The sequence below is a fragment of the Brassica napus genome, unplaced genomic scaffold (assembly GCF_020379485.1).
Source record: "Brassica napus cultivar Da-Ae unplaced genomic scaffold, Da-Ae ScsIHWf_1616;HRSCAF=2230, whole genome shotgun sequence".
Classification (NCBI taxonomy): Eukaryota; Viridiplantae; Streptophyta; class Magnoliopsida; order Brassicales; family Brassicaceae; genus Brassica; species Brassica napus.
Window position 1 is genome coordinate 9222 of NW_026015033.1, and position 21327 is coordinate 30548.

Below are 21327 nucleotides of genomic sequence, written 5' to 3' on the forward strand. Positions count from 1 at the left end.
AACCAACGTCTGTAATGGTGTCTCAGAGGTAGAGGCGTAGAGCATTGTTATTTTTAACTGAGGAAACAAACTTGCGGTTGTATAGAGTTGTTAATTTCACTAGTAAATTCTCAGGCTAACTAATGAAAGTATTATTTTTATAATGCACAGGCATGCTAATGCAAAATATAGTTGTTACCGATGTATGCATGCCTGCATAGCCATGCTCGATTATATATGGTTGTCGATATGTCGCTTAGGTTACGTATTGCATAAAGTAGTTAATTGTACGTGAATTTATTATTATTTTGTCAACCTACGTGAATTAACTAATTCTCTACGTTCATGCGTATACGTTTATATACATGCAAACAACACGTAACTAGAAACAATACGTTTTTAGCAAAAAGAAAAAACTAAAAACAATACGTATACATATATATACGTATATATATATTTGTCTGAAACGATATCAATTTTACCAAAAAAAACGTATATCTACGTGTCAACATGCATGATTTCGATTATCGACGTAGTTGATACCGATATGGTCCCAAAGGTTAACAGAAAGAAGAAAAGACCAGCAAAACTAATAAATGCTATAGTCCATCCACCCTATTTTCGTGAAAGAGAAACATATATTTTTTTTTGTAAAAAGGTGAAAGAGAAACATATACTTCTAGAATTTGTAATTTATGATAAGTAAACTATTGTTAGGAGTTGATCAAAAAAAAAACTATTGTTAGGATACCAATTTAACAAACTCGTTACATAACTAAGGCAAATTATTTTATACAAAACTATGAAGAAAGAAAAATATCACGTACTAACGATTTTGTGCAATGCTATAAAACAAATAAAATAGAGAGTTTCCAAGTAAGCCTGCACTTGTAATACTTAGTTAACGAAAAAAACGGGTTACTATAATAATTTTTATGTTATTTCTATTACAGTTTAATACTTTGAAAAAAAAAACTAATACTCCTATCAATGGCAATTAAATATTATGTCGTTTTATGAAAAAAAATTCTAATCGCTATTTCTATCACAATTAATGGTAGTTCCTTTTTTTATAATAGTAGTTCTTGTGTTAGCTAAAAAACATTTCGTTTGCTGTAAAAATTTAACACTAACCAATAGTTTTCTTAAAAAAGGGAAAATAGTGAATTGATCTACCGACATTGGTTAGTACTATTTAAAATTGATTCATTATTTTTAGAAAGAAAACAAAAAATAAAGTGAATAAGTTACTTATTTTTGTCTACCAAAGTAAGGAGCAACGTACTATATTTTTTTTTAATCTTGTGTGTTTCGAAGAGGAATCGAGTACATTTAATAAGAAAATAAAAACGGTGCGTCCAATAAAAGAAGCGACAAAAGTTGGAGTACGAAAGCACAGGTTTAGAGGAAGTGGTGGCGGTCACGTGGGCTCATACATAAAACTGTACGTCCTCAGAGAGATGGCACGGACCCATCACGTTAGGTCGACTTGTTAACACCGTCACATCATGGCTCGTTGTAGTATTATACCCTCACGATTCACGCGCTACACGGGTGAGAGAGAGAGAGAGACACAGAGAGAGAGAGAGAGATAGAGAGAGAGAGGTTTCTGGAGTCTACTACTTTGGCTGGAATAGAATGTTCTTTGTTCTTTTGCTTACCATGCGAAGACATCACGAGCTGTGTTCACTGTTTGCTTACTATTGAGTTCCGGACCAGAAAAATGATTTGGTTATTTGTTTGGCTGGAATGAAATTAGCTCTATATGAAAAAATTCTCGTATTATATTTGGTGTAGCACTGTAGCAGTATATATGTTGTCCATATTCAAATAAAACTAAACTTGATTGTCCACATTGTATAAAAATAATACTATTTTTCAGGGAATTAATTTTTCTGTTTATTGCTTTAAAATCTCAAAATGAAAAGCATAGGATTCTTGTTAATTTTATTTTATATGATTGATTGATACTACGAGTCACCGTTTAGTTTCTAGCAACACATGATGGACACAAATGATTTCAGAATAAATAATCATAAACTTTTAGGAAAAATAAAGAGTTAATCATAACACAATTCCTTTATCAAAAAATAATAATCATAACACAATTGACAAACGCCGATGGCATGAATAAACTAAGGAAGCATGCATTAAATGGACGAACCTATTTTGAGGGCTGTTCAATATGGTAAAACCGAACCGTACCGAACCGAACCGAACCGAAATAGACAATATGGTTTAGTTTTGGTATATACCATATAAACCGAATGGATATAATTTTATAAAAACCGTAGGATTTGGATATGGTTTGGTATATAACCGATTAAACCGAATAAACCGAACAAAACCGATTAAAAGTAGAAACATGTAAATATGTATCTATTTTATAACAATACATGAAAATCTATTTGTTATATAAGTTAAATTTGTGTTAATAACTATTACCATAATGTTATAGTAATAAAGAACATTATATAATTTGTAAAACACTTGAACTATAATTAAATAACAATACATCGCAATTCAGACATCTTTTTTTCTAAGTCCTTTTTTTTTAATCTTTTTGCTTTATTTTAGTATTCACTAAATTAATATGAAGATGGTAAATTTGATGGAAAATAATTAATGGAAAATTTTCACAACTTTATTCTTATCTATAAACAAACAAACTTTCCTGTTCAATCGAAAAAGCATGACTTTAATGAACACTAAATATGGAAGAGTGGAAAAAGTTTTTTTTCATGTTTCTGTTTTGTTTCATATTTTTATTTTCAAAATTTCAGGTTCTGATTTTAATTATAGATTTGATGATTTTATTTGATGGTAGAAGCATTTTTACGTTTTTGTTCATTTATTTGAACATGTAATATATTTTTTAAAAATGACTGCGTTGACAATATGACTCTAAAATTTATTTTATATGATCTCAAACTAAATAATTATGTTTTTTGGTATAAAACCGAATAAACCGAAAACCGACGGTATATAAACCGAACCGAACCGAAGTAAATATGGATTTAGAATGGTAATTATATTTTACTAACCGAAATACCGAAAACCGAAAAAAACCGAACCGAAACCGAACCGATATCCGGATTGAACACTCCTACATGCGAGATAAAGTGTTTCACCTAAGTGACCTAACTATTACTAATATTCACCGATAATTTCTTTTTACTCTTTTTTTTTGTAAAACGGGGTTTATATATACTTTAAACAATGTGGTAATTTGAACCAGAAAAAAAAAACACAATGTGGTAACAAAAGGGGCATATTTGAAATCTAAAATCTACATGTAGTTTTGAAAAAGGATAGGGCGCAATTGCCCTCTCTTGAGCAATGTGTGGGACTATATCGATATGAACTCTAGAAAATATTTCCCACATATTCTTTTAGCGTTTGCAGTTTCTTTGTTACATTATGGAACATGCGTTTGGATTCTCGTCGCTGAATATCTGAGGGGGATATGCATTAGGAGGATATGCATGAGGAGGATATGCATTAGGAGGATATGCATGGGGAGGATATGCTTGAGGAGGATATGCATGGGGTGGATAGGAATGAGGATAGGCATAAGGCGGCATTGCCACACGCGGCGGCTGATAATGATAGTAGAAATATGGATTCTCTATCTTCTTCACCTCCACAACTTTTGCCTCTTCCTCCCCACCACCGCCATTCTCCCCCGCTTCACCTTTGCTGCCGTCACCTTCTTTCTTCTCTTCATCAGTCTTTGCTTTCTCGTCCTTCCCTTCCTCGCCTTTGGACTCTCCACCGCCATTTTCTCCTTTTCTTTCTTCATTCTTCTCTGCTTCCGCGGCGGCAGCAGCTTCCTCAGGTGGCGGCGGAGGTGGTGGGTCAATTTTCATAACTGCAGCATGTTTTCCAGTACGCTTGTAAACGTATTCTACGAGCTTTTGCGGTTCGAACACTCCTTTCACCGTCACTTGAGAAGCTTTCAAATCGGATTCAGCAGATTCCACTCCTAAAAGTTATTTGTTTCAAACAAAAATGAATAATTAAAAAAGCTACTAAAGTAGGGCTATATACATTTTGACCCTACTACATATAATTTATTAAAAAACGATAACATAACATATGCTTTTTAAAAGTTAGAATGACTATAAATAAATAAATAATACATGTGCATGTGTTTTAAAGTCGAAGCAATATCATCTTTTTTTTTTTTTTTGAACAACTAGCAATATCATCTAGATTTGAAATTGTATGGACCAAATTTGATACGACTAAAGAACTAACGAAAGCTCTGGTAATCAGAAAAAGAACTAACGAAAGACGATATAAAGTTGGTGACAAGTGGATGATTATGCAAGATATTGAAACGTTTTATCTACCGAAGATAGTCAGGACAGACGAGAAAAAGGGCTAAAATCCCCCCCAAAACATATATTTTCATTTTAATTGTTACCTATCACTTTTCAGTAAATTTCCTTTAAGTTTGAAGTGTTGCTTTCACAGATAAAGCTATTGTAAAAAAAACAGATAAAAGCTATTAAATATTGGACTTATTGTATAAAAAGTCCAATATCTTAACCAATATTAGATTATTTAAACAATTTAGTAGAAAAAAACTAACCTTTCATTCTCATGATCCGTTTCTTGATCTCCGTCGCACAAGCTTCGCAATGCATGTGAACCTTGAGGACCACCGTAACTACTACGGGAGGCTGATACAAAAAGATCGTCGGAAATTTAAATAAAACGACTATGTAATCCAGATTCCATATATGTAAATTAAATTATAATAATAAAATCAGAAAAAATCTAGTTCTACAACCATCAATAAAAAGATAAAAATATACTAATCTACCAGTACACCCCCACGTGAATTCACTGGAAAGAGAGAATAATCTTATTTTAACTGAATGATATATTAATTAATCGTTACTCTGAATAAATAGTTATAAACATCCCCAAAAAAGCAACCCTTAAAATTACCTTTATTTATTTTTTTAAAAAATTCATTACTAGACAAAAAAAATTACAATAAAGAAAGTTACCTCCACTTTCTTCTCTTCCACTTTGGGCTTCTCCTCCTCTGCTTTCTTCTCCGGCGGCTGAGATGGCGGAGGAATAGGAGAAAGAAGCACCACTTCACGGTGGGTCTTCCTTTGAACTCTGGCTAAGATTTTCAATGGGTCAGCTTTTTCTCCCTTCACCACCACTTTACCCGCTTTACAGTCAGTCATCACATCTTCCACTCCTAAATCAATTAAACCAAAAATCCAAGATTCAAATCATATTTGTATATAGTCATATATATATATATATATATCATTATATTGCCATGTTTACCAAAAAACAGAATGTTATACTTTGATTGTTTCTTTTATTTATTTGTAATGGTAATACTTAAAAGCATAACCCAAACTTTGTGTGGTCCTACATACAAAATATATGACGAATATTAAAAAAAGACGAATATTAATTATACTTATACACCAAATTAACCAAAAACTGTAATTGGCAGAAACAATATATAGTTACAGTAATTTACTTATCTGATGCTTGTTTTTCTAATATGTAATTTGGTGGAAAAAAATCAAACGGCAATTTTTTGTTTAGAGTGTTTGTTTTATATATTTTTAAATGAACCACAAGATTAATCATCTTAAACAAATAAAATTGTGTTGTAAAAGCAGATGGCAAACGTTTGGATTTTGAGAAATTAGTCTATGAATAAAACGAAAATGTATTATTTCTTTTTAGAAGATTATTACATGTAGATGAAAATGCAGAACTGATATAAAGAAGTATGTACTTTTAGATATAGTATATTCTTAATACATACCTTCGAAGCCTTTGAGGCAACGGCGGACTTTTCTAGCACAGCCTTCACAGTGCATGTAAACTTTAAGGACAATCTCTTGCGGCGGTGGAGGTGGCGCTGGAGCCTCCGGTGCCGCCAGAGGAGAATCCTCTTTGGCATCTTTAGTAGCTTCTCCTTCTTGAGTTTTCTTTTCAGAATCTTCTCCCTTTTTCTCATCAGCCTCCACTTTCTTTCCTTCTTCTTTTTTCTCCTCTTCTGGTTTCTTCTCCTCCATTTTCTTCTCCTCTGGTGCTTCTTGCTTCTTCTCTTCCTGGAACCAAATAAATTATTAAAGTCTTAGTTAGAACAAAATTATTATTATTATTATGAGATTTGAAAAGATGATATAAGAGTTTGGGATTTTCTTGAACCTCTCCCATTTTTGTTTTTGGTTAAGTTTTGAGTGTTTCAATGTTCACAAAAAATTGTAATGCCCAAAGTGAAGCTTATAAATCTCTCTCACGCTCTCTCTCTCTCTCTAAAGAACCACTTGGGTGTTGGTAAGAAGGTGGAACTGTGGACCTCAAGATCTGAAAAGAAATGTAAATTATTTTGTTTTATTCCCTTTTAAACATGACTTATACGTGAATCTGTTTGAAGTTAATTGGTTATTATTTTAGTTCGTAATTTTATATTTCATTCAATAGTTTATCAGTCGAAATACACCTAATAGTCACGCAATATGTGTTTATCTATATGTAGCTGAAACTGTCGATGAAAAAAGTAAAGAAGTTTTTTTTTTTGAAACTGGCTTCAAAAAGAAAAGAAGTTAAAACTGTCAAAACGCAGTTCTAGTTCTTGAGATTGACAGTTAATGGACTCGCTCATGTATTTTTAAAAGTTATATCTTCAAATTTTAAATACAGAATTTTAATTAATGGTTTAAATATTTTATATAGCAATGGTTTTCATTTTTGAAATCTTTCCAAATCGAGCGTTGCCCTTGTGGAAACCAAATTAATTTCAAAATTATTTATTTTTACAAGCATTACAGATTTTATCTTGGTTGATATATAATTACATCAACAATATGTTTTTAAATATAAATTTCCTTGCTATTTTCAATAGAATTAAAATTATAATTACTTCTAAACAATGGATCAAAATACTCTCAGTCATAAATATTTTTAATCAAATTATTCTCAGTCGTAAATATTTTTAATCAAAATCTTCTAAGTCATAAATATTTTAACTTTCATATGAAAATTATATCTTCGTAAGTTGTTTGTTTTGTTACGGATTAGAAATAAGTAAATAACCCATGTATATATACAAGATAAACTTCTATACTGATATCTACCTAGTGAAAAGAAAAATAATTAATTCTTACAATCTCTAGAGAACTTCTTTACTCTCGAATTTTATACTGAATATATACATGAATATATGTTTAGAAAATATATACATAAATATATACACACACAATTGAGTAACGGAATAAAATGCATGTAACATGAGATGTTCATGGTGAAGTGAACAAACACGGCATTCGTGATAACAACTAATACCTGTGGGCGTTCTTGCTAAACATAAAGTTCCAGTGAACTTTTATTTTAAAAATCAATCTACAGAAGGGAGCACAATGGTGACATAGTGGCACATGTTAACCTTTAATCAATACAGCACACGCACATATATGTGATATTTATTATTAAAACCATAATTAATCACCAACTTTTTGAAAAACTGAATATTCTTGTCATATTGACTAACTGAAATCATTATGAAAGTACTCTACTCGGCGTTCATAAATAAACTTAGTAGAAATTTGAAGTAGCCAACGTGAGCTAGTGTTCCTTTTGTGTGGAAAAAACAATATTTTGTTACTGTTGAATATGGTTAATCACTTATATAGATAAGATATGGTATTATGAAACTAATAATTCTACTTATTAGTGGTCTCTGTCTCATTGGTGGTCTCTGTCTTCCAGAGTCGAGCTCTTGACTGTGGCAGCGCGTAAGTCTCTCTCTTTCCTGCAATAAAGGCGTCATCTTTTTGGAGTTGTAGCTTCTGTGAAAGCGGTATGGTCTGTAGAGTGTGGATAGGAGGTAGTTTGGCACTCGGTTCTCTTACTAGTTCGAAGGTTGCTCTTTTCCGGAGGAGGTGTGCCCGATATGTCTCACTGATCCTCTTGTTCGGTGGGTTAAATGGGTGTATACGGTCTTGGGTTTGGAGGGTTGGAGGCAGCAATCTCCAGTTCACCGTCCCGCACGACGGCACCGCCTATCTGTGGACTCCTCCTCGTGCTGCCGGTGGGGCGATGTTGAATGGGTTTGCAGCATCGTGATGTATTTCTTTGTGGTTGTGTTGATGATTGAGTCTCTTGGAAGCTGTAGGTCTTTACCCGTTGTTTCAAGGTTTGAGCCGCCTTTCTCTCTGGGAGCTCGCGGCAACTGAGAGCTTAGTCCCCTCACACTTCTCCTTTGGGTCATCGTCTCTACGTTACCTCCGGTTCATCTCTTAGGCTATTCTTCTTTGTAATAGAAAGTGCATTTTCATTATAGATGCTTTGTTTAGTTTTAATTTCTGCAATTCCGTTTCTAGTCTTCTTCGTATTTCTGTAAAAAAAGAAAATTTGGTATAATAATCTTAACATTTTACCAAAAAAAAAAAAAAAAAAATAATTCTACTTATCGTTCTTGGAGTAAATAGTTAAAATCCAGACTATAGTCTACGAATATAGTTTCCATAAGACAATTTATCTCTGTATTCTAAATTAATCTTGAACTATGCTTTCAAACTGATTTCTTACCTCAACTTATAAGTTCAATTGTCTTTCCTCTCCCAGATAGTGATTGAATAGAATTGATTTCTTACCTCGACTAAAAAGTTTATATGATGTTTTCCTTTTTTTGAAACAAGAAGATAGTGGTCTTTCTCAAAATAAAAAGAAAACATCAAGAAGAAGATAATGGTTGTGTTGTTTGTTGAAACCGAAAAGAAATTAAATCCTTGACAACATAGTCTTTTTATTATTTTATTCTGTGGCAAAATCTTGGTAACTTAGTCTAATTAAGTAATTTGTTGAATTTAGGGTAAGTATAAATGAACCACTTAGGGTGAACTTCCGTTACATCAAAGTAAGCGATGGCTGTTTATTGGTTATCTTTGTCAAAGTTAAAATCAAATGTGTTTTCTTTTTGGTCCATTTATACTGAATGCAGCGTTTTAGAAATTTTGTTTTCCGAGACTAAAAGCATGGGTTATTTAGCGAAATATAAGAAACTTTAAGAACCTTTTGTTAATCATGCTGTAAGTACAATGTCTTAGAAAGAAATACTTATACAGTGTATAGATATCAGCTGCATCCTCTACTTATATAACATTCAGATGAATCACCTGGATAAAAATGGTAGGGTAACAGACGAACAGGCAGATAATAAAAATACGTCGCTGGTTCCACCAGCATATATATATGTTTACCATCATCTACATGTTTCTCAAAATTCGATTTTCTCACTACAGTAGTATTATATAACCAAATATTTTTTGTTGACAAGCTCCAGTTACGAGTTTTAGATGAGTTTGTAAAATTTGTACATATAAATTTAGTTTGTTTTCGTGGAAACTGATTAGTATTAAGTATTAACATTATCACCTCAATTTTCCCATGCATTGAATCCTGACGTGGCGCCAGGTAAGACTTCACACGTTGGTGCAGGAACTTTGGTACGCACTGTGGGACAAAGTTTCGCATTACCGAGGCTTACACATGTGGACTTTGCGGACTTGGATTCTTCTCTTTTTTTTTTTTGACTTAAAAAGAGTATATATCATTCTTAGTTTCTTACGTTTATTTTCCCTTGTTTATTTTGATACTTCAATGATAGTATCGAGCGCGTAAAATAAAATACGTTACAAAACATAGCAAACATAATTTTACAGAACAAAACATGCTAAAATAATGCTAGAAACAAATAAATTGTTTCAGGTGCTAACTTTGTTGGTGTAAAAGGGTGAGAAATCAAGTGATGAAATTAATAACTTACAATATAGAAAAAACTTATAATATAGCTGATCTAGTATAATTACGATTGCCTGTTTGATTCGTTATGTTTTTGGGCACTTAATAAGTACTAGAAACTGAAGCTCATCAGCACTGTTATACCAAAAGAGGCTCTGAATTTCCTTATAACATTTCCTATGTACAACTAATTTATTTTGAAATAATCTTAACTATACACATGCCAGTATAAAAGGTCAATGATTTTCATTTTAGTTTTAAATCAGTTGACGAAAAAAATACCCCAATTGTTATGAGTATAACCGGTATGCTCATATTTTTAATAATCCAGTTTGGTGAAATATGAGATTTTGTCGCTCTTTTATGGCAGTGATATAAATGATGGATATGGTATAATTAAATGCTTTCAGCAGAGAAAACGAATCCAAGAGCTGACGCAGAGTCAGCAATAGTAATGACGTAACGGCCGTTTTTGTTGGCTCTTGTTTTCTTTATTAATCCACATCATTCTTGAGTTGTGCCCACCTCAAACTCAACGGTGGAAGTTGTTGGCCTTGAAAAACTTTCAGTAGTGTTTTTTTTTCGATTAATTCTTTCAGAAGTTTAGTCAAAAGAGCGTGACAATAATTACCTAACTAAATACATGATTACAAAAGTTAACTGTGGTATATAATAAGAAAAGTTCATTCATCTAACGTTAGATTATTTATTTCCAAAGTGGTAATGAATTAATAATACTATTTTCTTGGCATTCTTTAGTAGAAATGGGTGAAAATGTACAATTACATGGTGATTGTGATGCAATGACACTTACGTTATAGTAGAGAATACCACATAACAAACGTTGAACATAATGTCATTTAGATCATTGGTTTATAGATATAATATTCTCCTCATTCATGTGTTTGATATAATCTTCTTTGATATGACCTCCTACCAATGTTTCATGGCCATGGTAGTTTTTCCACGTATTACGTGGTATTAGTACGATACCATCGATCTAAACAAACATTTTTAACCATATGTTAAAGTGTATATATATGTAGATCTTTGAGTGTGTGCAGCGTAAAACAAACATTTTTAACCATATGTTAAAGTGTATATGTGTAGATCTTTGAGTGTGTGCAGCGTAAAACAAACATTAGTAGAATAAACTTCACACGGAATTTTTATACATCTGCATAAGTTAAGTCACCGGATTTGAAGTTGGATTGGTTAAATACAATGAACCATCCAACATGCACACTCACGAGGCTGGTCGCTTTTCGTAACGCCTTTTAGAGAAAAAAACAATAGACATCCTAACAAAAACCAATAACACTTTAATGAAACAAATGTTGAGATTGGAAACAAGATTCTTCGTTTAAAAACTTAAAGATATATTGAACAGAACCAAAGATACTTTGTGTCTGCATCCAAAACAAGTACAATGTGACATATTAAAGATAAGATTTTCTTATCTCAATGTTTTGTGGGTTTTATTCTTTATTTTGTCTTGTCAGTGATATCCGAATATGTTTCCATTAGCTATTCAGTTTATCAACTCTAAATTGAAAGTTGAAAGTATGTAAATTTGTTTCACTGCACTTTGATAAGTGAAGGGAACTATTCAATTAGTTGTTTAGATTGATTTTTATGTTAAACAATATTTTATCATATAAAATGTCGCAACTAAAATTATATCCACAAAGCATCATAAGGTTTTTAAAAACAAATCATTATACTCTTTTTTTTTGTGATCGCATATAGTTTTGAAAATTAAATAAGCTTTTTACAAAAAATTATATCATATCAAATGCATTAGGAACAAATAAAATTAAGATATTGGGCCTGATATCAAAGAAAATAACGCTGGGCCTATTTATAAAAAGCCCAATGTCATTTGTAAAAGAAAAAAAAGCCCAAACACATTCGCCGGAGAAGAACCAAATACATTATCATCTCACGGCGGAAGAAGAAGATGGAGAAATCGAAGAAGACAGATATGGCGTTCATCGCCTCCATGAACGACGATCTTCTCCAGAACATTCTCCAACGATTACCCGCGAAACCGTTTGCTTTCGCCTCCTGCGTTAACCGATCGTGGAACATCGTCTGCAATCGCATCCTCTCTCGCCCCAAAATGGTTTCTGCTTTCTCCAGAAACCCTCATCAATTCGTAAGCTCAGAAACCCTAATTTCATGTAAAGTTTTGATTTTGACATGTGGGCAATTATAAAAGAGGAACCTTTAGTGTAATTGTGTGTGTTTTTATTGCAGGAAGCTGTAGAAGAAGCAATTGATAAGGCTTTGTCTGATCCAATTCGACCAGATTTTGTAATTGCGAATATTACATGTGGGAACATGGAAGATACTTTGAGTCTGGTATATATGCTCGTTAATGCTCTTCCCCCATCTTTGTTTTTTATTGATTTTAATATTAGGTGATGATGTGTAATGTAGATAACTAAAAGAGTGGGAACAAGGGCTCCTGTTATTGTATCCATAGTTGCTGGAGTATTGGGAAAAGAAGTGTGTAACGACAAGGCTGGAGAGGTTTTGATTGTTTTTTTCATTTCCTCAAGAATAATTGAGTTTTGTTTTTGTTTTTCTAAGACTATCTCCAATAGGACTCTATTTTTTCCTCTATAATTTACACTAAAATAGAGTAACTCTATTAAAGTGTAACTTTTGCTCCAATGGTGTTATTCTATAATAGAGTTACTCTATTTTAGTGTAAATTATAAAGGAAAAAATAGAGTCCCCTTGGAGATGCTCTAAGCTTATATATCATGTTTACAGGTCAAACAGAATGATCAGGGCATGCACATTTGTCCAAGTTTTGCTATACTGTTGACCATTGGCTACTTGCCAGGAATCAAAGTTGACGTTATTCCTGTAATTCAATCAAAAGAGGTATTTATCTAACAAACAACCATCTGTGTACTCAACATTATAATTTGCTTTTTTTTTAATTGAATAGATTTGCTTCATTTGCTTATAGAAAAAGAAAACTACTGTGTATCATAATGCTTTTCTTTATAAATAGAGTGGGTATTGTGGATATCTTTGCAGGAGACTGAAGCTATGATTGGAGACAAATTTGTGATGGATATTAGGAACTTCGTGTCAGAGGTTTCAGATCATGCTGCACCAGCCTGTCTCATGCTCTTTGGGGTGAACTATACTTTGGGTTTTACTTGTGATATACGTGTGGATTGTATTCAATTCTATGCTTATGTGTGTGTTTGTGTCTTCATGCTGTATTTTGTAGGAGGATACTCATGCCACAGAACCTATCATTCGAAAATTGGGTATGAGTACTGCCTTGTGGTACATTTTTTTTCAATTTTTTAAAGCCAAAAGTATTTACTTATTTGAGACTGAAGTGCAGAGCACTATTGAAACATTTCATTTTTAATTAGTGTAATGTAATTTTTATGCATTGCAGACTATGCCATGCCTGCAGAAACCATTATTGTGGGTGATCAAAAGGGAGAGTTTTTACATAAACGTGCTAATGAATTAAGAACTGTTGAGTTGCATAAAGACGAGAGCAGAGTTCTTGCAGGTCTAATCTTCGCAAGAGATAGACACAGACCCATTGGTAAGTGTCTGTGCTTTTAATATCATCTACACCATGAGACGTTTGTTGATTACTTTACCCAAGTGTTTCTCAACTCAAGTTGTTGACGTATATGAAGCAGAAGCTGGACGAGTTCAGTTTCACACTGCAATATCAAGAGGATTGTCACCGGTTGATTTGAGGTACAAGGTGGCTAATGCCATTAGTACTCTCCCTAAATGGCCTGCTACACTTATGACAGCAAAAAGAATTGGAGAAGCGGAGGTTCTTGATGGAGAACAAATTCTAGATGACATAGAAGCAAATCTGGTACTCTTCTGAAAACTTTTCTTTATCCATTCTCTAGACTTTTGTAACTAAACTGATATGATATTCAGTTAGGAAACCCGCTCTGGGAGGCTGATCCATACATTGGAGTGATAAAAAGAAGAAAATACTCAGTTGGTTTGGATCAGAAGCCAAAGATCATGGCCTCACTTGTGTTTCATCAAGTTACTGGGTAAGTTTCACAAGTTTTATTACACGAAGTGTTCTAAAAATTGGTTTAGTCGGCAAATCGGGTATGAACGAAATGATTTTTTGAAATCATATTTTTTTTAAAATCGGTTTAGACTCTTAACCACTGCCTAGTGATGTTTGAACATTGAATCTGTTCCTTTTGACCCATTTAAGTTTTTTTTTTTTTTTTAAATACGTTTTGGTTTATGCAGAGCCGATGAGCAGTATCTTACAGTCAATGGCGCTGGAATCAAAACGGGTGACCATTTCCAAGTTTACATCCCTGATCTCAAAGTGGCTGAAGCATCACTAACTGCTGTTTCTTCTCAGCTTAGAAACATCATGTCCAAACCAAACAAACACGAAGTTGTTGGAGGGTTTGTTTTCGCCGGTAGTGGACGTGGCGACTCCTTCTTTGGCCGTCCAAACGCGGACACCTCACCGTTCTTGGAGAACTTCCCGGAGCTACGTTTTGGTGGTGTATTCTGCGACGGTGAAATCGGAAGAAGCTTGTCCGTGGATGAGGGAGAGGAGAAGCAAGTAACTATCAGTCAGAGATGTCTTCACGTTGTTAGTTCTGTTTATCTTATTGTCTCTTATGCATGTTCTTAATCCTAACACATCTGTTTGTTTTATGTTTTGAAGAAAAACTTTTATTTCAAATTATATTAGGTAAAATTTTAATACAAACTATCAATCACATTTGTATATTTTACAAATCAGTGTTCTCTCATTGTTGGTGGTGGCGGTGGAGTAACATAACTAAATGGGGGAGTGTCAGGAGTCACGCCTGGAGGGAATGTTATTGTATATAGAGTCATACTTGTATATTGAGTCCGGTACAGTACATATTGAGTCATACCGAGATTGATTCCGGTTTAGTCCTGTATATAAACTCACCTCTCTGTACATTTTCTTAATTAATGAGAATGAGGTTTATTTACTAATATGGTATCAGAGCAACAGAATCTCATTCCCTAACAAACTCTTCCGCGATTCGATTTCACCGGCGTCTCATCGGCGCTTCACCGGCGTTTCATCGGCGCTTCATCGGCGTTTTCTTCGCCACCGTACTCTGATCTTTCCGTTTCTTGCAACACTCACCGTTCTCCCGTGCAATTTCAGCTCTCGATCTTCACAATCAGCTGCGATTGATATCAATGGGAAAGCGGAACTGCAAGTCACGCTATCGTCGTTCTTCTCCAGATCCTCCTGGATCTAGATCTGGATCTCCATTAACTCCCGGTGCTGGTTCACATGCGCCGCGCGATAGTCAAGGAGCTCCTTCTCGTGTCAGTCCGATGCGATCTTCACCTTCTTCGTCCTCAGATCGTTTTGAGGTATCGAACTCTCCCGATAACATTCATTCGCCTTATCATCTACTTAACTCCGATCATCCTGGCTTAGTACTAGCTGCGGAACAGTTAGATGGTAACAACTACGGTGTTTGGCTTATCGCTATGACGACTAGTCTTGAAGCTAAGAACAAGCTAGGTTTCGTTGATGGATCCATAGTCAAACCTCCTGAGGCTGATCCCTATTATAGAATCTGGTGTCGTTGCAATAGTATGATCAAATCTTGGCTTCTGAATAGCGTTACTAAGCAGCTCTACACTAGCATCTTGTATTTCAAGAATGCTTCTGATATCTGGACTGATCTCCATACGCGCTATCACAAGTCCAATCTTCCTCGTTTGTACAAGCTTCGTCATCAAATTCAGGCTTTTCGTCAAGGCAGTCTATCTCTATCTTCATATCACACAAGGACTCAGTCAATGTGGGAAGAGCTGTCTAACATTCAGACCACTAATCACACAGTTGAAGAGCTATTAGCTGAGCGTGAGACTAATCGCATAATAGACTTCTTGATGGGTTTGAATGACAACTATGAGAGCATCAGAAGCAGGATTCTCATGAAAAAGACTCTACCTTCTTTTTCAGAGATATATAATCTACTTGATCAAGAAGACAGTCAGAAGGAAGCTTGCATTCAGTTAGCTGCTGGTGCTAATACTGCTACAGCTTTTCAAGTCTCTCAGTCTCCTGCCTCGACACACGTCAACTCTGCAATCTCTAATCCGTCTACTGGTTACCAAAGGAAAGATCGTCCCTATTGCTCATTTTGTCACCGTCCTGGACATGTTGTTGACCGGTGCTACAAAAAGCATGGTTATCCTAACAGCATGAAACCATCTCCTAAGGTTGACAGCATTGAGAGGTTTTCTCCTGCGGTTTCAGCAAATATTGCAGTTAATGACAGTGTTCAGTTGGTTGAGACTACGTCCGAGGATCTATCACCACAGCAGATTCAGCAGCTGGTTTCCTTCCTAAGCACCAAGCTTCAGCCTCCTGCGTCTCATCCCATTCCAGAAGTTCACTCTGTCTCAGCTTCCATCCCTTCATCTTCTTCAACCACTTGTCCTATATCCGGTAATTTTCATCCCTCCATTCTTTGTTCTTTCACCGGATTAGATAGGCCTTATGTCTGTTCCACAAACCAAAACATTACAGCTCTTAACGCATGGGTCATTGACTCTGGCGCTACTAATCACATCTGTCACCAAAAATCCTCTTTCTTATCATTTAAATCCCTCCCTGATACTTCTGTTTCGCTTCCTAATGGAGTAATGGTTGACATTGTCGGAATAGGTTCCATAGAGTTGGGTAGTGATCTTCGTCTATCTGATGTCTTGTATATTCCCCAATTTAAGTTCAATCTCCTTAGTGTAAGCTGCCTCACCAAACGTCTTCACTGTCGGCTTTGGTTTGATGAATCTTCTTGTGGTATTCAGGATCCTACACGGGAATTAATGATTGGAATGGGTAGAGAAGTTGCAAACCTTTACTTCCTGGATATAGAGTCTTTATCTTCTCCAGGTATATCGTCTCCAATAATTGTTGCTTCTGTTTCTAGTTTAGATACGTGGCATAAACGTCTAGGGCACCCCTCTATGTCCAAGTTACAAGCTATGCAAAACATTTTAGATTTCCCTAAGCATAGTAAACCTGATATTCATTGTAAAGTTTGCCATTTATCAAAACAGAAACATCTTCCTTTTACATCTAAAACAATTTAAGTGGGAATCCTTTTGATCTTCTTCATATAGATACTTGGGGGCCTTTTTCAGTTCCAACTCATGATGGGTTTAGGTATTTTCTAACCATAGTCGATGACTGTTCTCGGGCAACTTGGGTTTACTTACTTAAGTCTAAGTCTGATGTGCTCACCGTGTTTCCTAACTTCATAGCTATGGTCGAGAATCAATTCAATAGGCGGGTTAAGGCAGTTAGGTCCGACAATGCACCTGAGCTCAAATTCACCTCCTTTTATAATTCCAAAGGGATTATTTCTTATCATTCATGTCCCGAAACCCCACAACAAAATTCTGTAGTGGAACGAAAACATCAGCACATCTTAAATGTTGCTCGATCTCTTCTTTTTCAATCTCACATTCCCCTCTCTTATTGGGGTGACTGCATTCTCACTGCAGTTCACCTCATTAACCGTCTTCCTGCCCCTATTCTTAATGACAAAAGTCCTTTTGAAAAACTCACTAATAAAATCCCTGATTACACTCAGCTTAAATCTTTTGGTTGCTTATGCTACATTTCGACTTCCCCTAAGAACAGACATAAGTTTGATCCCCGAGCTAAAGCATGTGTCCTCATCGGATATCCTGCTGGTGTCAAGGGTTATAAACTCCTTGACATCGCAAACAACTCTATTCACATCTCACGTCATGTTGTTTTTCATGAAGAGCTCTTTCCATTAGTAGGTTCTGATCTCTCTTCTGATTCTTCAAGTTTTTTCCCTGATCAGATTCCTAAGACTCCTGTAACATCACTTCCTGATGATGAGACTTCTTCTCATTCATCTTCTGTAGAGAATCTGCCCACTGCAGTTCCTACTGATGTCACTGAACCTTCTGTTCAAACATCTAACAGGAGATCTAAACAGCCTGCTTACCTAAAAGATTACTATTGTAATGCAATAGGATCTTCAACCCTTCATGAAATATCTCAATTCTTATCGTATGGCAAGGTTTCTCCATTATACTTATCTTTTTTAGTTGCCATCGATAAAATCAAAGAACCCAAAACCTATTCTGAGGCAAAGAAACTTCTGGTTTGGGATGATCCAATGGACGTTGAGATTGATGCTTTGGAAGGAACTGGCACGTGGGAAATCTGCACTCTTCCTCCGGACAAAACTCCTATTGGTTGCAAGTGGGTTTTCAAAGTAAAATTCAATGCTGATGGTACAGTTGAGCGGTATAAAGCACGTTTGGTTGCCAAGGGTTTTACTCAGCAGGAAGGAGTAGATTATCATGAAACCTTCTCCCCTGTGGTCAAGCTTACTACTGTAAAGCTTATTCTTGCCCTCTCAGCCATTCATAATTTCTCCTTGCACCAATTAGACATCTCTAACGCCTTCTTGAATGGGGATCTTGATGAGGAGATTTATATGCAATTACCTCCGGGATATGCATCACGAAAGGGGGACTCATTGCCTCCTAATGCTGTTTGTAAGCTTCACAAATCTCTCTATGGACTCAAACAAGCATCAAGGCAATGGTTCCTCAAGTTCTCAACTACTCTTACCTCTTTGGGTTTCATTCAAACCTACTCTGATCATACGTGCTTTCTCAAGCATGCATCCTCTTTGTTCCTATGTGTTATTGTATATGTGGATGACATTATTATCTGCAGCAACAATGACACGGCAGTTGATCAGCTCAAGACTCAGCTCAAGTCTTTTTTTAAGCTTCGTGATCTTGGTCTCATGAAATATTTCCTTGGTCTTGAGATTGCTCGATCTACTGAGGGTATTCATATATGTCAGCGTAAGTATGCTCTTGATCTTCTTGATGATACGGGCTTACTTGGCTGCAAGCCTTCTTCAATTCCTATGGACCCTGCTGTGAAACTTTCAACCGAAACAGGAGGTGATTTTGTTGATGCTGGTGCTTATCGTCGACTAATTGGTCGCCTTATGTATCTTCAAATCACCAGACCTGATATCACTTTCGCTGTCAACAAGCTCAGTCAATTCTCTTCTGCTCCTCGAAAAAGTCATCATCAGGCTCTGCTTAAAGTTTTGCATTATGTTAAAGGAACAATTGGCCAAGGGCTGTTCTATTCTTCTCACGCTGAAATGCAGATGCAGGCTTTTGCAGATTCGGATTGGGGTTCATGTCAAGATTCTCGTCGCTCAACATCTGGTTTCTGTATCTTCCTTGGTTCTTCATTGATCGCTTGGAAATCAAAGAAACAACAGGTTGTTGCGAAGAGCTCTGCTGAAGCTGAGTATCGCAGTCTCTCGGTTGTCTCGGATGATCTACTTTGGTTTACTAACTTCTTCAATGAGTTACGTTTGCCTCTGTTGAAGCCATCTCTATTATTCTGCGACAACACTGCTGCGATTCATATTGCTCACAATACCGTCTTTCACGAGCGTACTAAGAATGTGGAGATGGATTGTTATAGTGTGCGAGAACGCTTGGTGGCTGGTATCTACAAGCTTCTTCATGTTCGAACTGATCTACAATTGGCAGATCCTTTCACTAAGCCTCTTTATCCAGCACCTTTCCAGAGACTAATGGGCAAGATGGGTCTTCTTAATATCTTCGTCCCATCTTAAGGGGGACTGTTATTGTATATAGAGTCATACTTGTATATTGAGTCCGGTACAGTACATATTGAGTCATACCGAGATTGATTCCGGTTTAGTCCTGTATATAAACTCACCTCTCTGTACATTTTCTTAATTAATGAGAATGAGGTTTATTTACTAATAGGGAACTTAGTTTCTTCATTGGACGGTGGTGGTGGCGGAGGAGTAACATAACTAAATGGAGGAGTGTCTGGAGTCACGCCTGGAGGGAATTTAGTTTCTTCATTGGCCGGTGGTGGTGGCGGAGGAGTAACATAACTAAATGGAGGAGTGTCTGGAGTCACACCTGGAGGGAACTTATCTGGCACTTCTCTCGCATAACCTTCACAAACAACACACACAACCATATCAATAACGTAACAAAATAAATTACCAATAACTCAACTCATTAGAAAGATGATGTTTCAATGATTTCAATATGGTTTGAAAACAATGATGATTTATATATGTTTTCTTGAAAATGTATTAAAAAATATTATCATGCACGAGGTGTGTAAACTTCTGGTTATTAAGAGAAAGGGAAGGAGAGATAGATGCATACAAGATGCAACGACTGTGAGGGCGAGTAAGAAGACGAGCTTCATTTTTTTTTTTTTTTGTTTAGTTTACAAAGTGATTTAGATTGTAAGTGATGATAACAGAGCTGAGGTTCTCTTCTTTATACATACATATACTGGGGAGCGTTACCTTTGTTCTACGTTGAATACATAAAGATAATTAATTTTGATAAATTACTAATTTGTCAAGTTTTGTTTAGATGCTTAGTAAGCATTGCTTACCAATTAAACATTAACTAGATTTTTTAACCGCGCTACGCGCGGATAAGATATTATATGTATTTATCAATTCTAAAAAATAATGTATAATATTGTATTATATTATTTAAAGAATAGAAAATAAGACTACATAACATAAATATATTTTTTATATTTTCTTTGTGGAAATCATTATGTTGTTTGATTGTTGTACTTAATTCACATATTTGCATAGATATTTGTGATAGATGAATAACTATATTTTTATTATCAGTAAATAATATATATTTATTATATAATATAAGAAAAATAGAATTATTTACTTTTTAACAAACTTGTCTCATGTTGGGGACTCGGTTATAGACATATCATATTCGAATGAAACATTTTTACACTTATCAATCTTCTTAACAATCAAGAAACAAATCTGAATATCAAAACAATATCTCATACGATCTCTTTGTGGAATAACTGCTCTGAAAAAATTGAATTTATGCATAAAAAAGGACTGGAAATGGATGTGCATATGTGTTATCTAAGTCAGCTTTACAAAAAACTATTTATAGTTCATATATCATTTATGTCCATCCTATTTTTTTGTCCATCATTTCTTAAACATCTTGAAATAAGTAATGCTAATTAATAATAAATTTTTTGCTCACAAAATAAAAATCAAATTTGTCTAATTATCGCTTAATTTGTCTAACTGATATATGTATTTCTCAATTCTAAAAAAATAATGTATAATATTGTATTACATTATTTAAAAAATATAAAATATGACTACATAACATAAATATATGATGACAAAAAAAAACATAAATATATTTTTTAAATTTTCTATGTGGAAATCATTATGTTGTTTGATTGTTGTACTTGATTCACATATTTGCATAGATATTTGTGATCGATGAATAACTATATTTTTATTATCAGTAAATAATATATATTGATTATATAATATAAGAAAAATAAAATTATTTACTTTTTAAACAAACTTGTCTCATGTTGGAGACTCGGTTATAGACATATCATATACGAAGGAGACATTTTTGCAGTTA

General features: G+C 34.7%; 2 protein-coding genes across 2 annotated transcripts; one reads left to right on the forward strand and one right to left on the reverse strand.

Annotated features, from left to right (window-relative positions):
* Positions 1-3349: 3349 nt before the first annotated feature.
* On the reverse strand, positions 3350-6351 carry LOC125598038 (heavy metal-associated isoprenylated plant protein 7-like). Its single transcript, XM_048772410.1, has 5 exons — positions 6181-6351; positions 5792-6080; positions 5001-5203; positions 4577-4667; positions 3350-3964 (listed from the first exon to the last, which is right to left on the reverse strand). The coding sequence occupies exons 1-5, from the start codon at positions 6187-6189 to the stop codon at positions 3393-3395; spliced, it is 1164 nt and encodes a 387-aa protein (XP_048628367.1). The 5' UTR covers positions 6190-6351; the 3' UTR covers positions 3350-3392.
* A 5351-nt stretch (positions 6352-11702) lies between these two features.
* Positions 11703-14503, forward strand: LOC125575619 (F-box/LRR-repeat protein At5g63520-like). The gene is made up of 10 exons (XM_048772409.1): positions 11703-11932; positions 12034-12138; positions 12217-12309; positions 12556-12669; positions 12829-12930; positions 13028-13067; positions 13205-13360; positions 13461-13648; positions 13717-13838; positions 14050-14503. The coding sequence occupies exons 1-10, from the start codon at positions 11735-11737 to the stop codon at positions 14447-14449; spliced, it is 1518 nt and encodes a 505-aa protein (XP_048628366.1). The 5' UTR covers positions 11703-11734; the 3' UTR covers positions 14450-14503.
* The last annotated feature ends 6824 nt before the right edge of the window (positions 14504-21327 follow it).

Excerpts from the sequence above, each read along its gene's own strand:
- LOC125598038 (XM_048772410.1), bottom strand. Across the intron at positions 4,668-5,000 it reads TGGAAGAGAAGAAAGTGGAG|CCTCCCGTAGTAGTTACGGT; the intron begins GTAACTTTCTTT and ends TTTTTGTATCAG. Across the intron at positions 3,965-4,576 it reads ACGGATCATGAGAATGAAAG|GAGTGGAATCTGCTGAATCC; the intron begins GTTAGTTTTTTT and ends AATAACTTTTAG.
- LOC125575619 (XM_048772409.1), top strand. The coding sequence starts at position 11,735 with ATGGAGAAATCGAAGAAGACAGATATGGCGTTCATCGCCTCCATGAAC. Across the intron at positions 12,139-12,216 it reads TGGAAGATACTTTGAGTCTG|ATAACTAAAAGAGTGGGAAC; the intron begins GTATATATGCTC and ends TGTGTAATGTAG. Across the intron at positions 13,361-13,460 it reads AGATAGACACAGACCCATTG|AAGCTGGACGAGTTCAGTTT; the intron begins GTAAGTGTCTGT and ends TATATGAAGCAG.